The following is a 14,453-nucleotide window of genomic DNA, read 5'->3' as shown; positions in this document are numbered from 1 at the left end:
GCTCAGGTCATGATCTCAAGGTCCTGGGATCAAGCCCCGAATTAGGCTCTCTGCTCAGCAGGGAGCCTGCTTCCCCCTCTCTTTCTGCCTGCCTCTCTGCCTGCTTGTGGTCTCTCTCTCTGTGTCAAATAAATAAATAAAATCTTAAAAAAAAAAGAATCATTATAAACTGGGGCACCTGGGTATCTCAGTGGGTTAAAGCCTCTGTCTTTGGCTCAGGTGGTGATCTCAGGGTCCTGGGCTCGAGCCCTACATCAGGCTTTCTGCTTAGCGGGGAGCCTGCTTCCTCCTCTATCTCTACCTGCCTCTCCACCTACTTGTGATCTCTGTTTGTCAAATAAATTAAAAAAAAATCATTATGAACTCAGGTGTGTAAATGCATTTGATATATTTCAATATATTTTAATTATTATCTTTATTACTGTTTAAAAGGTCTCATCTTTGGCCAGTCTTGAAATTGGCTCTTGAAACAAATAATCTTTGATAGATTCCTTGCTCTTTAGGGTAGCAATACGTTCCAGGCTCATCTTAAACATTATTGTCCCCAGACCTGGAATCAACAGTTTCTCTAAGAAGTCCTCATTCCTTTTAGTGGGAAAGGGTATCTGGAGGCCACAATCTTGGTGCCAGTGATAGACATATTTCTTTTTAAGTTAAAAATTGAGGCACCTGGGGGCTCAGTCAGTTAAGCATCTGCTTTGGGCTCAGGTCATGATATCAGGGTTCTGGAAGGGTATCCTGGATCAGTCTCCCTGCTCAGGGAGGAGTCTGCTTGTTCTTCTCCTTCTGCCCCTCCCCCTATTCAAGCTCACCCTCTCTCTCTCACAAATAAATAAATAAAATCTTAAAAGGATATTTTAAAAAATTAATAGCTTTATCAAAGTATTATTTAAATACCATAAAATTCACCAATTTTAAGTGTCCAATTCAATGATTTTTAGCATATTTACAGAATTTTGCAACCACCATCAAAATCTAATTTTAGAACATTTCTATCACCCCAAAAGAACTTCATGCTTACTAGAGTCCCTCCTCATTCTCACCCCCAGCCCTAGGCAGCCACTAACCTACTTTCTGTCTCTATGTATCTGCCTATCTTGGACATTTGTTAAAAATGGAATCGTGCAATGTGTGTTCTTGTGTTTTACTTCTTTCATAGAGCTTATGACAGCATGTCTCAGTACTTCCTTCTTTGGTATTGTTGGATACTCTTCCATTGCATAGAAATACCACTTGGTTTATCCATTCATCAGGTGATGGGCATTTGAATTATTATCACCTTTTAGCTCTTGTGGATAGTGCTTTTATGAACATTTTATGTATAAATCTTTGTGAAGACCTATGTCTTCATTTCCCTTGGCAGATAACCAAAGTAAAATTTCTGAGTTTATGGTAATTCTATATTTAACCTTTTAAGAAACTGTCATATTATTTTCCAAAAAAGTGGTCATACCATTTTACATTTCCACCAGCAATGTATGAGGATTTTTCCACATCCTCTCCAACACTTGTTAATTGTCTTATTGACTATAGTTATTCTAGGGGATATGAAGTAGTAGCTCATTGTGGTTTTGGTTTACATTTTCTAGTGACAAATGATGTTGAATACCTTTTTATGTGCTTATTGGTCATTAATATATCTTCTTTGGGGAAATGTGTGTTCAGATCCTTTGCCCATTTTTTTTTTTTAAGATTTTCTTTATTTATTTGACAAACAGAGATCACAAGTAGGCAGAGAGCCAGGCAGAGAGAGAAGCAGACTCCCTGCCGAGCAGAGAGCCTGACTCGGGGCTCTATCCCAGGACCCTGAGATCACAACCTGAGCCAAAGGCAGAGGCTTTAACCCACTGAGCCACTCAGGCGCCCCTCCTTTGCCCATTTTTAAATTGAGTTATTTGTGCTTTTTACTAAATTGTAAGAGGTAAGTCACATATATCTCTATGACTTGTAAATATGTTCTCTTCTATGGTTATCTTTTCATTATCTTGATTGTGTCTTTTGAAGTGCTGAAGTTTTAAATTCGCCATTTTGATTTCTCCTTGTGCTTTTGCTTTTTGCCCAACGTAAGACCACAAAAATTTACTCTTAGATTTTCTTCTCAGTTTTTGTTCTAACATTTAGGTTAGTGATCCGTTTGAGCTAATTTTTGTATGGTCTGAGGTAGGGGCCCAAATTAATTTTTTTGTCCTTTGGGTTATCCAGATTGCCCCAACACCATTTTTTGAAAAGACAATTTCTTTCCCACTGGATTTTCTTGGTACTTTTGTAGGAAATCCATTGACTATAAATGTGAGTGTTTATTAGTGGACTTTCAATTATATTCCATCAACCTGTATGTCTGTCTTAATGACAGTACTACACTGTCTTGATTATCTTTGTAGTAAGTTATGAAATCAGGAAGTATAGGTCCTCTATCCTTTCTTTTTTAGAATTATTTTGGGATTCTTTGCATTTCCATATAACTTTTACAATTAACTTTCTGATTTCCACAAAAAAGGCAGAAGGGAATTTGATAGGGATTGTGTTGGATCTGTAGACCAATGAGGGGAGACTGTCCATCTTAATTATGTTTAGTCTTCTCATCCGTGAACCTGGAATGTCTTTTTATTTGTTTAAGTCTTGTTTAATTTCTTTTAGCAATGTTTTATAGTTTTCATTGTAAAACTCTTACACCCATTTCGTTCAGTTTATGCCTAAGTATTTTACTTTTTGATCTTATTGGGAATGTGATAATTTTTTAAATTTCATTTTTGTATTGTTCATTGCTAGTGTATAGAAGTACAGCTGATTTTTAGATATTGATTTTGTGAATTTCCTTCATTAATTAACTCCTTCCTTAATTCTAGCTTTTTTTTTTTTTTTTAGTGGATTTCTTCAGATTTTCTGTATACAAGATCATGTCATTTGTGGATAAGATAGTTTATTTCTTCCTTTCCAATCTGGATGCCTTTTATACCTTTGTTGCCTACGTATCCTGGCTAGAATAGTCAGTACATTGTTGAATAGGGTTGGTGAGCATGTATATCCTTGCCTTCCTCCCAATCTTAGGGGGAAAACTCTTGGTCTTTCACTATTAAATACTCTAGCTGTAGGTTTCACAGATGCTTTTTAGCATATTGAGGAAGTAACTTCCTATTGCTAGTTTGTTGAGGATTTTTTTTCATGAATGCGTAGATGTTATCTGTATCCAGTTTCATGAATAAGGAAACTGTTTCAGGGGTATAGGTCTGTGACTCATTGATCTTGTGCAACACCCAGTGCTCCCCACATCATGGACCCTCCCCATGTCCATCTCCCAGCCACCCCATCTCCTCACCCCCGCCCCTCCAGCAACCCTCAGTTTGTTTCCCAAGATTAAGAGTCTCTTATTGGTTTGTCTCCCTCTCTGGTTTTGTCTTGTTTCGCTTTTTTCCTCCCTTCCCCTATGATCCTCTGACTTGTTTCTTAAATTCGACACATCAGTGAGATCGTATGATAATTGTCCAAAGACCAAGCTCTCAATCACTGTGCTAGCTCTATAGCATACCCTTCCACTTTATTATTTTCACTCGGTCTCCTCCTCTATATTCTCACCTGCTTCTGCTCATTTTGTTAAATGTTTATCTTCTTCAGGATTCTTGGCCATTTGCACTTGTTCTTCTCTTCTGAGGCAAAAGAATGGCTTTGACCATCACCTCTGAGCTACAAAATCTACATCTCCAGTTCCCCTTAAACTCTAGTATATCCTAATGCTTCCAAGTTTTACCCTTGGATATCTAGAGAAATCTCAAACCCATCATGTTCTTAAAACTTCCCATTATCCCCTGTCCTCTCACATGGGTTCCTCTTTCTGTATTTTCAATATCGAATGTTTCTTCCATTTACCATATTCAATTCTGAACCTGGGAGAGATCCCACGTGCCTGCTTTTCCTTGGCGTCTTCTCTCACCTCTTCTAATCCATTGCCAAGTTCTGCCTATTTTAATCTCCAGAGTATATTTGTGATCTGTTCTTGTCTCTTCATCTCCTGTGCTACTATCTCAGGTCAGGTAACTATCATTTCTCCCCCCTGCCTGCAGTCTTGTCCTCTTCAGGCCCATCTTCTACATTACAAACAGAGTGGTTCCTCTCAATCACAAATCCCAGACCCTCTGATATGTGATCTTTTCAAGGACTCCCTGTTGTCACAGCATGGTGACAAGGCCTCTCTTCCTCACTTGCATTCTGTACACTTCTACCAAATATTGAACTCACAAGTGCACTTAATTTTAGGGGCACCTGGGTGGCTCAGTGGGTTAAGCCTCTGCCTTCGCCTCAGGTCATGATCCCGGGATCGAGCCCCACATTGGGCTCTCTGCTCAGCCTGCTTGCTTCCTCCTCTCTCCCTGCCTGCTTCTCTGCCTACTTGTGATGTCTGTCTGTCGGATAAATAAATAAAATCTTTAAAAAAAATCTTAATTTTAGCAGCTACATGACACTTCCGTCACTTGAAATCACTACATTATTTGGTTCTGTGTGTACGTCCATTAACATGATGTCTCATGCCTTGTCTCATGGCTGAGTGCTTTTTGTATATCCTGTTTCTTTGTTTGAGAGGTTCCTTCTCCCTCCACATCATGCCCTCTACCCTCTTTCATCCTGAAAAGCCACACTCACCAGCCCATTCTCTCAGAAACCTTCGCTAGCTCTTACAGACTTAATTATATACTCTTATCTCTGTTTTTTAGAACATTGTACATGCCTATAATATTGTGTGTATTGTCTTATAACTGTCATATGTTCTTTACTCTCACTCTAAGTTCTTTGGGTCAGCAATCATGTTACCTTTATCTCAAATACCCTCACAACACCCATCATATAGACAAAGCTAAAAAAAATTTGCTGATGTCACTTGAATTAGGCTTTTTTCTATAAACCTCCTTGCTTTTAATAAAACATTTTCTGAATCATCAGTTTACATTTTTAAAAGAACATATTTAAAAGTAACACTTTTTGGATGACAAAAGTAACATATGTTTATTTTAAACCGCATGGAACTTATAGAGAAGTCCTTAGAAGAAAATAAAAATTCCTTATAAATCTACCATCTGGATATGTTACCACTTTGATGTATGTTCTTCCAGTTTTTTCTGTGCATTCGTATGTGTGTGTGTATATAGACATGTGTGAATAGTCTGGTTATATGTATATATATATAAAATATATAGTTGAATATATATAAAACAGTATTATACACACTTTATAACTTGCCTTTTTTTAACAATCTATGTGAACATTTTGTCATGTCATTAAATATTTTACAAAATTAATTTTAACAACTGCACATATGTATGAACTGTAATGTAAGTATCTGTGTATTGTTGAGTGTCAAAAGAATTTTGAATTTTTACTTATAGATAAATAATGCCATGGTAAATATATTTATATATAAACCCTGTGCGCACATTTGCGTCAACATAACAAGTTTAAAAAATATAACTCATTCACTCATTTATTTTCTCAACACATTTGTTGAATAGCTACTCTGCAGAAGGTATTTTATTTTTATTTTTTAAAGATTTTATTTATTTGACAGACAGAGATCACAAGTAGGCAGAGAAGCAGGCAGAGAGAGAGAGAAAGTGAAGCAGGCTTCCCACTGAGCAGAGAGCTCAATGCGGGACTTGATCCAAGGACTCTGGGATTATGACCTGAGCCAAACACAGAGGCTTAACCCTCTGAGCCACCCAGGTGCCCCTGCAGCAGGTATTTTAAAGAAGAAGTTGTAATAAAGCCATTTCTCTCCAGGAGTTGTCTTTGGGGGAGGGGAAGCGCTATTCCACCTTAGGTTCTTTAGAATTGAGGAGCTGGTGGGTTAGTTCTAATGTAAGCATTCTCAGTTTGGTTGCTAAGATATGATTATTTCTCAACAGTTGGGTCGTATTCCCAGGAGACATTACCTCTGTGTCATCTCAACCTCTTCCTTGTAGTGCTGTCGTTTGTCTGGTGTGGGTGAGAAGGACAGAAACAGACACTGGAGCAGGGTCAAGCCTAAAAAGGAGGTGAGTCTGAACATGAGAAATGAAGTCAAACAGTGGCTGTATAAGGGTAGCAAAGGGTTGGGTTCAAGGGACCTTGAATAAGTAAAATCCTCTGTCCTGGCAGGGCTATGGGTGTTGTGAGAGAGAAGTCAAAGATGACCAAGACTCAAGCACTGCTCAGATTTAGGGATTAATTTAGGGAAGGAGAGAAGATAGTATATTCAATGTTGGATGTATTGAATTTAAGTAGTATAACAAATGAAGAAGTCTAAAATATTGAAATAAGGTTCTGCAACTCAACACCTGGAGAGATTTTTTTTACTCTAAAAATAATAAGCATTTATCCTCTTTATTTTTCTAAAAAATAAAGTTTAAAGTGCACCGATTCTCTATTTTCCTTCTAAGGAAAATAACGATATCAAACTCCATCCCTGCCCTTCAACCTCAGCCTGTTCATCTTTTGTACTGTGCTGTCTAACGGTCTCATTCCATCAGGGCTTTAACTCCCTCGATTTAGTGGTGATTATTATATTTCACTGACAATACTCCCTTAAACTTACCACCTTCCCAGGCACTTACCAGAAAACAAACTACACATTCAAATTTGGAATATTTGAGGAGAGTTTAACAGATTTAAAGCAACTATTTCGGATGAGTATTTGTGAGTAGAGATTAAGAAACCCACAAGAGATAGTAAATATGCTGGAGCCAGTAACAGCCAGAGTTGAGTCATCCCTAGCCCTGAAGGGATGTGGGGAGGGAGAAGTCGTGAAAAGCTGAAAGGAGCGTTGTGCATACAGGGCTATCTTGAGAGAAGCAGTGACCTCAAGGTATGCACCCATCCAAGAATCACATGGCCAGGAGGAACCAGGAGAATATATACTGTGACCTGACCATCCTTTCTTTCTGCAGCTTCCTATTGGGGCTCCCCATATGCAAAACCCAACTGCAAGCCATAGGACAAGGGGGTTTATTGGATATGGCCTCCAAAACATTTAACAGAATGAAGAAGAAGGTAGGGAGCATCTGGAGAGCCAACAGAAGATACTCAGGATACCAAGTGTTTTACTAATTCTGAGTACATGATTAATACATTTCTTGCATTCTTCTTTTCCTTTACGGATTTATTTCATTCCTTGCTGAAAGAAGGAAGATTATTAGTTTTATTTCAGTGGGGGCATATGAATAATAAATTTCTTAGCTTATCTGGAATGTCTTCATTTTGATCTCACTCTTTTTTTAAAAAAAGATTTTATTTATTTGACACATAGAGAAAGATCACAAGTAGGCAGAGAAGCAGGCAGAGAGAGGGGGGAAGCAGGCTCCCTGTGGAGCAGAGAGCCTGATTCGGGACTTGATCCCAGGATCCTGAGATCATGACCTGAGCCAAAGACAGAGGCTTAACCCACTGACCCACCCAGGCGCCCCAACTCTTACTCTTGAATGATGGAGCCGGGTATAAGTTCTAGATGGATAGTTACTTTCTTTTAAAACTTGGAAACTATTATTGCATTGTCTTCTCTACTGTTGCTGATGGCAAGTCTGCTGTTGGTCTGGTGGTCTTTTTCTTGCAGGTAATCTTTTTTTTCTCTGAGTGATTTAGAGTTCTCTTGTTTTCTTCGGTCTTTTATTTTATTCCAGTGTATCTAGAAATGGATTGGTTTTCTTTATCCTGTGAAAGACTTGGTGTGCTTTTCCAATCTGAGCATTCATGTTCGCTTTATTTCTGAAAGATCTGCAGCCACTATCACTTCAACTATGACCTTTTGCCCATTCACTACATTCCTTTGGCATTCCCATTAAGCATATGTTGGAGGTTTTCATCCATGTCTCTAAATGGCTCTCTTTTATTTTCTTATCCATGTGTCTGTGCTAGATTCTGGGTCACTTTTGCCAGTGTGTCCTCCAATTCACTGATTCATTCTTCAGCAGCATCTAGTCTACTCTGAAACCTATCTAATGAGTTGTATAATTTCTATGTTTTTGTTTTCTGTATTATCTTTTAAAAATATAGCTTCTTCTATTTTGAAGATTTTTTATTTGTATGTTTGACAGAGAAAGACACCATGAGAGAGGAAACACAAACAGGGGGAGTGGGAGAGGGAGAAGCAGGCTTCCCACTGAGCGAGAGCCTGAAGCAGGGCTTGATCCCAGGACCCTGGGATCATGACCTGAGCTGAAGGCAGAGACCTCAACCCACTGAGCCTCCCAGGCATCCCCCAAAAAACATTTTTTAAAGAAAAATCATATTCTTGCTTTTCATTAAACTTTTACTACCTAAGTTTGAATCCCCAAACACAGTAGTTCATATTTGCTTATTTTTGAGGTTTTTTTTAAAAAATAAATATAATCATGAAATATTTTGTCTCTGGCATCTTTCACTTATTTCATATTTGTTAGATTTATCCCTATTGTTGCAGGACATTATAGTTTGTTCATTTTTCATTGCTATATAGTATTCCACAATATGCCTATTGTATGAATAATAACAATTTCTCCATTATGGTGATATTTGACACTGCAGTTTAGGGCTGTTATGAATAATGGCACTGTGAACATTCATGCACATGTCTATTATCATAAGTAAGCATGTATTCCGTTAGGTGTTTACCTGGGAAAGGATCACAGAGTAAGCATATCTTAAGCATTCTGGTAGATAATACCAAGTTGTCTCCCAAAGCGGCTGTATTCTTTTATATCCCATTAGTATATGAAAATCCCCACTGTTCCACATCATTTCCACACTAGTTATTGTAAACCTTTTAAGTTTAAGCCATTCTGGTGGGTGTGTTGCAATATACTTCTGTGGTTTTAATTTTTACTTCCCTAATTCCTAGTTAGATTGAGGCAAACCTTTAAATGTATTTATGAGTCATTTGGATATACTCTTTTATAAATTCCTTTTAGGTCTCTTACCCATTTTTCTTTGATTTGCAGGGGATTATCATATATTTTGGATATGAATACTTTGTTGATTTTATGGGTCATATATATCTTTTTGCACTCTGAGCTTTGCCATTTTTTACTCACCTAATGGTGTCTTTTGATAACTGGTGAATCTTGATTTCTTTCCTAACATTTTATTTTGAAAAAATACCAGACCTATAGAAAAGTTAAAAGAATAGTGCAATGAGCGCCCATTATTCTTCAACCTACATTCTCCAATTTGCTACATATTTTGCCATGTTTGTGCTCATCTCATACTCTGTCTCTCTCAATCCATATACAGATGCATGCACAGAGATCTGAATCATTCCAGAGTAAGTTCACACTTATATTATGGACTTTAAGTATTCCAGGAGAATTCTTATAACCTTATTATATTCAAGGAACTTAATATTGATACAATATTATCATTATCACATAGCCTGTGGTCAAATTTCCCCAAGTGTCCTCAAAATTTTCTTTCCAGCTAAAATTTCCTTTCTAGCTATTCTTCAGCCCACCTAAGATCCAATCAAAGATGATCCATTGCGTTCTCCTTTCATCTAAGATAGCCCACCCACCATTTTCGTCTTTAGTGGTCATGTCGACTGTCCTATAATCTGGATTTGACTGATCGCTTCCTCATTTTAGATTTAAATTAAATGTAGTGGGCAAAAAAAATACTGCGTGGGGAAGCATGTCTTCCATTGCATCATCAGGAAACATAATATCGGTCAGTTCTGTTATTGGTGATTTTACACTTGATAGTTTGGTGAAGGGGGTATTCATCAGATCTCTCTGTTGTAAAAGAGCTTTTCTCCTATTGTAACTTAATGCATAATATGTGTGGTAATGCTTCAGGCCATGTCAATATCATTGGTGCTTCTTGCCTGCAACAGTTATTTCATCTATAGTTGCAATTCTGTCATTCCTTCTCTTTTATTAGCTGGCATCTTTTAAAGTGGAATCCCTCCTCCCCCACTATAACTACCATGCATTTATTAATTTATCTTTATTTTTTTTAAAAAGATGTTATTTATTTATTTGAGAGAGAGTGAGTATAAGCCAGGGAGAGAGGCAGTGGGAGAGGGAGCAGCAGGCTTCCTGCCAAGCAGGAGCCTGACATGGGGCTCCATCCCAGGACCCTGGGATCATGACCTGAGCTGAAGGCAGACGCTTAACTGAATGAGCAACCCAGGTGTACCACTACCATTTTTAAGTTCCAGTTTGGGTCCATGGGTTCCTTTCTTTTTCTTCTTTATTTTTTATTCAATGGATTTTAAATTATTATTGTCATTCTTTTTGATGTTCAAAATGTTGCTCATTTGACCAATGAGAGACCCCTTTCATCTGGGTCTTCTGCCTTGGGTTTTTGAGCACGTGTCTGTTTTTGGCACAAAAGTATAGGGACCTACTTGTACTCTTTCTTTTTTTTTTTTTTTTAAAAGATTTTATTTATTTGACAGAGATCACAAGTAGGCAGACAGGCAGGCAGAGAGACAGGAGGAACCAGGCTCCCTGCTGAGCAGCGAGCCCAATGTGGGCTGAGATCATGACCCTGAGCCGAAGGCAGAGGCTTAACCCACTGAGCCACCCAGGTGCCCCTCTTGTACTCTTTCTACTCCCAATCATTTATGACCAGAAATCTGCCATTTCTTCAAGAAGGCTTTTTTTTTTTTTTATTTCCTTTTTTAAAAGAGTGGGTTATAGGGATGCCTGTGTGGCTCAGTTGGACAAGCATCCAACTCTTTGTACTGGCTCAGGTCATGATCTCAGGGTTATGAGATCTAGCCCCATATTGCATCCGGCAATGATGAAACTCACCAGGACGCCTAACTGGAGAATGGCTAATCTCAGTTTTGAATCAAGGCAATCTTGACGCCACCATCCCCCACCCCGCCAGAGCCCTCCAGATTAAAAGTAACTTTTTACCACAATAGCCAAACTATGGAAAGAACCTAGATGTCCATCAACAGATGAATGGATCAAGAAGATGTGGTATATATACACAATGGAATACTATGCAGCCATCAAAAGAAATGAAATCTTGCCATTTGCAACAACATGGATGGAACTAGAGCGTATCATGCTTAGCGAAATAAGTCAAGCGGAGAAAGACAACTATCATATGATCTCCCTGATATGAGGAAGTGGTGATGCAACATGGGGGCTTAAGTGGGTACGAGAAGAATAAATGAAAGAAGATGGGATTGGGAGGGAGACAAACCATAAGTGACTCTTAATCTCACAAAACAAACTGAGGGTTGTTGGGGGGAGGGGGTTTGGGAGAAAGGGGTGGTATTATGGACATTGGGGAGGGTATGTGTTTTGGTGAGTGCTGTGAAGTGTGTAAACCTGGTGATTCACAGACCTGTACCCCTGGGGATAAAAATATATGTTTATAAAAAATAAAAAATTATATTAAAAAAAAAGTTAAGGCAAAAAAAATATATATATAAATCCAAAAAAAAAGTAACTTTTTAAAACTTAAATTGCAATGGTAGAATTAAACGTTTTAGCAATAAAATGTATCTGTAGGGCATTAAATAATCATCTAATTAACTTTGTGATGGTAACAGAAATGTGGAGAAGAGTCAGAGAACTTGCATGGCTGAAGCCTTATGTTTTTCTTGATTCTTAACTGAATGTTTTTAGATCCACCACCACTTCCCAAGCATCTGCAAAGAAGTGGCATGGATATTACATAGCCTGAGAAGACTTTCAGAGATAATCACATTACTAGGACAGACAAGACATTCTTAAGGAAGCAAAAGCTTCCATTTCATGGACACATAGGGCCTGGAGAGCCAAAGACATGGATGTAATGAGGGAAAGTAGTGTAAAATAATATAAGTACGATATCAACATTAAAAAAAATGCCCATCCCCGCATTTGTGCTTGCACACACTCTCTCTTGCAAATAAATAAATAAAATCTTAAAAAAAAAAGAGTGGAGTATAAATGGTATGTAGCAGGTGTGCTCATTGGTTTTTGGGCATCTTCAACAGAGAGAAATACTTTAAATCATGAAGTCTTTATTAATTTATTTAAAATTAATTAAAATTTAAACATCATGGGCTCCCATTCTATATTTGCAGCTCCCTTCTTCCATGCTAACAATCCTGTTTGCTGACAAACAGTATATTTACTTCAACATATGCAATGGTTTCATAACTACCTCCCCAATAACACTACCAATAACAAACTCATTAGATAAATTTCAAGACTTCTTTGCAGGTCTTTTTATCCTTAGGAGATATCCCATTAAAGGCACACACTTAGAATATTATGTTTAAAAGTTACTTGAATAACTCTTCTTTATAGTTACATAATCAGTTTCAAAGGTTTATTTATTTATTTGAGGGGGTCAGCTGAAGGGGCAGAAGAAAAGGGGTAGAGAATCTCCAGCAGACTCCATTGAGCATGGAGCCTGATGCGGGACTCAGTCTCATGACTCTGAGATCATGACCTGAGCCAAAACCAAGGGTCTGACCCTCAACCAACTGCACCCCTAGGGACCCCCTTTATTCTCCATTTTTTAGCATCCGAAGCATATTTGTTTGATGATGATGAGGAGGAAGAGGATGGCAACAATTATTATCATTACTATTATTTTATTGAAGTCTTGCAGAGGCTGTTTTACAAAATTAATTTCCTCTGAACTAATTTCCTGTTCCAATTGTTCGTTTTGCTGTGTTGTCTTTCCTACCATTAGATTTCTACATGTCTTTGGGAATTTGGGCTTGTTTATTTTATGTAACATCTCTATTTCTCCTCCTTTCCCTCTCTCTCCCCTCCTGTTAAATACACTTACTTTCTCGTTGCTTTTTTGGTTGTCTCATTTGCTACCCCTAACCCTGATCTAATGTCCAGGACCTGGTCTTAAAATGACAACAAAAATCTTTTCTCCTATAGAGATATGGGGATGCTGTGGATTCGGGTACAGTCCCAACAGTTTCTAATTGAGAATAATAGTAGTCAATATTTACTGAGCTATTACTATATGTCAGGCACTATTCCACATATATTATTTCATATAATGTGCCTAACAATTCTATGAGTTGGATATTGTACAACAGCAACTCCTGCTATCACTACCACAACGATGACCATTTTACAAATGAGTGAAGTAAGTAAAGCATGTTAAATAATGTCTGTAGTAAAGACAAATCTGAACTTTTATATTTAAAAAAATTTTTTTTTAATTTTTTTATTTTTTAAGATTTTATTTATTCATTTGACAGAAATGACAAGTAGGCAGAGAGGCAGGCAGAGAGAGAGGGGGAAGCAGGCTCCCTGCTGAGCAGAGAGCCCAATGCGGGGCTCCATCCCAGGACCCTGAGATCATGACCTGAGCTGAAGGCAGAGGCTTAACCCACTGAGCCACCCAGTGCCCCTTGTATGTTTTTGTTTGTAGCATGGTATCTCCCTCTGATGAAATGCCCACCTGTAGCAAGAGAGAAACAACTCCCCCAGTTCACGCTCTTTACTTCTTACAGAGATACTTATAGCTATGATACAGTCCTCAGAGATCACTGAGAGGAGCCAGGAATGGGATACTTCAGGAAAGAACATTGAGGACATTATGGAGGTACTCCAAGCTGCTGATCAGGTGAGGACAACTTAGACATTTTACTGGCTCCAACCAGCACAGGACCATTTCCATCCAGGGAGCTGGTTGGGTACATACCTGTTGTGCCAGGAGAGTAGGAGAAATCACCAGTTAGCAGAGCACTACTTGGTCCAGGCCATCATAGCTCCAGGTCTGATTCCCGTGTCCCTAGTCTGACCCATATTCCCTCCATCTCCTCAATCCCTGATCCAGCTTTAACCCTCTTCCTGGATTCACTCCTCCTCTTCCTTTCTCTACCAGGGGCCCTTATTCTCTTTATTATCTTTACCCTTCAACCTTCCTTTCTTCCTGAGTCCCCTGTCTTCTGTAGTTGTCAACAGATAATGTCTTTAAAACTCTCAAGTTGCTGAAAGTTAAAATCCTAAACAACAAGATGGTACCTCCACTATGCCAGAAGGTGACCGATATCTTCGTTGACTACCTGAGGACCACGGTGAGGAGCCTGTGCCTCTGGGCTGGGGACTTTGGGGGAAGAAAACAGCAGGTCTGAGCCCAGGAGTTCTTTCTGGTGGATGATGACACTTGGAAACCAACGGGGATCTGGAATGTGAGTGTCTCATTTCTAAATAGTTTGCTGGAGTCCGTACCTAATACTCTGAGCATATCTCAAGGACCATGACCTAGACAGAATTGCAAGCTACAGCAGTGAAGCAAAGTGGTGAGGCAGGAGAAGGGAGACGGAAAAGGGGGAAGGATTTGGGCTGTTGGGCTCCAAGTCTGACCTGGTTTTCAGACTGTGTCCTGCTATACCTTAGTCAGCTTTGTTACTGCAATTCAACTAATCATCTCACTGTCTTTCAAATCCACTTACCCGTGTGCCAGCCCACCTCTAGACTGAACGTTCATAATGTCTACCTGTCTATCTACCCACGTACTTTACATGCACGTTCCTGACA

The 14,453-nt window shown here is 38.7% G+C and overlaps 1 protein-coding gene across 3 annotated transcripts in view; it reads left to right on the top strand.

Moving 5' to 3' along the window:
* The first annotated feature begins 5,919 nt into the window (after positions 1–5,919).
* LOC101682501 (maestro heat-like repeat-containing protein family member 1) overlaps positions 5,920–14,453 on the top strand; it is an 84,273-nt gene continuing 75,739 nt past the window's right edge. For all 3 annotated transcript variants that reach the window (XM_045071802.1, XM_045071801.1, XM_045071800.1), the window contains exons 1-3: positions 5,920–6,020; positions 13,424–13,536; positions 13,868–13,990. In XM_045071802.1, the coding sequence (XP_044927737.1) occupies positions 13,438–13,536; positions 13,868–13,990 (222 nt within the window). In that variant the 5' untranslated portion in view covers positions 5,920–6,020; positions 13,424–13,437. The remainder of the gene's footprint in view (positions 6,021–13,423; positions 13,537–13,867; positions 13,991–14,453) is intronic.

This window comes from Mustela putorius, unplaced genomic scaffold (genome assembly GCF_011764305.1).
Source record: "Mustela putorius furo isolate JIRA1106 unplaced genomic scaffold, ASM1176430v1.1 tig00003988_pilon_pilon_pilon, whole genome shotgun sequence".
Lineage (NCBI taxonomy): Eukaryota > Metazoa > Chordata > Mammalia > Carnivora > Mustelidae > Mustela > Mustela putorius.
Note: the sequence above shows the minus strand (reverse complement) of the source record. Positions and strands in the feature narration are given on the sequence as shown.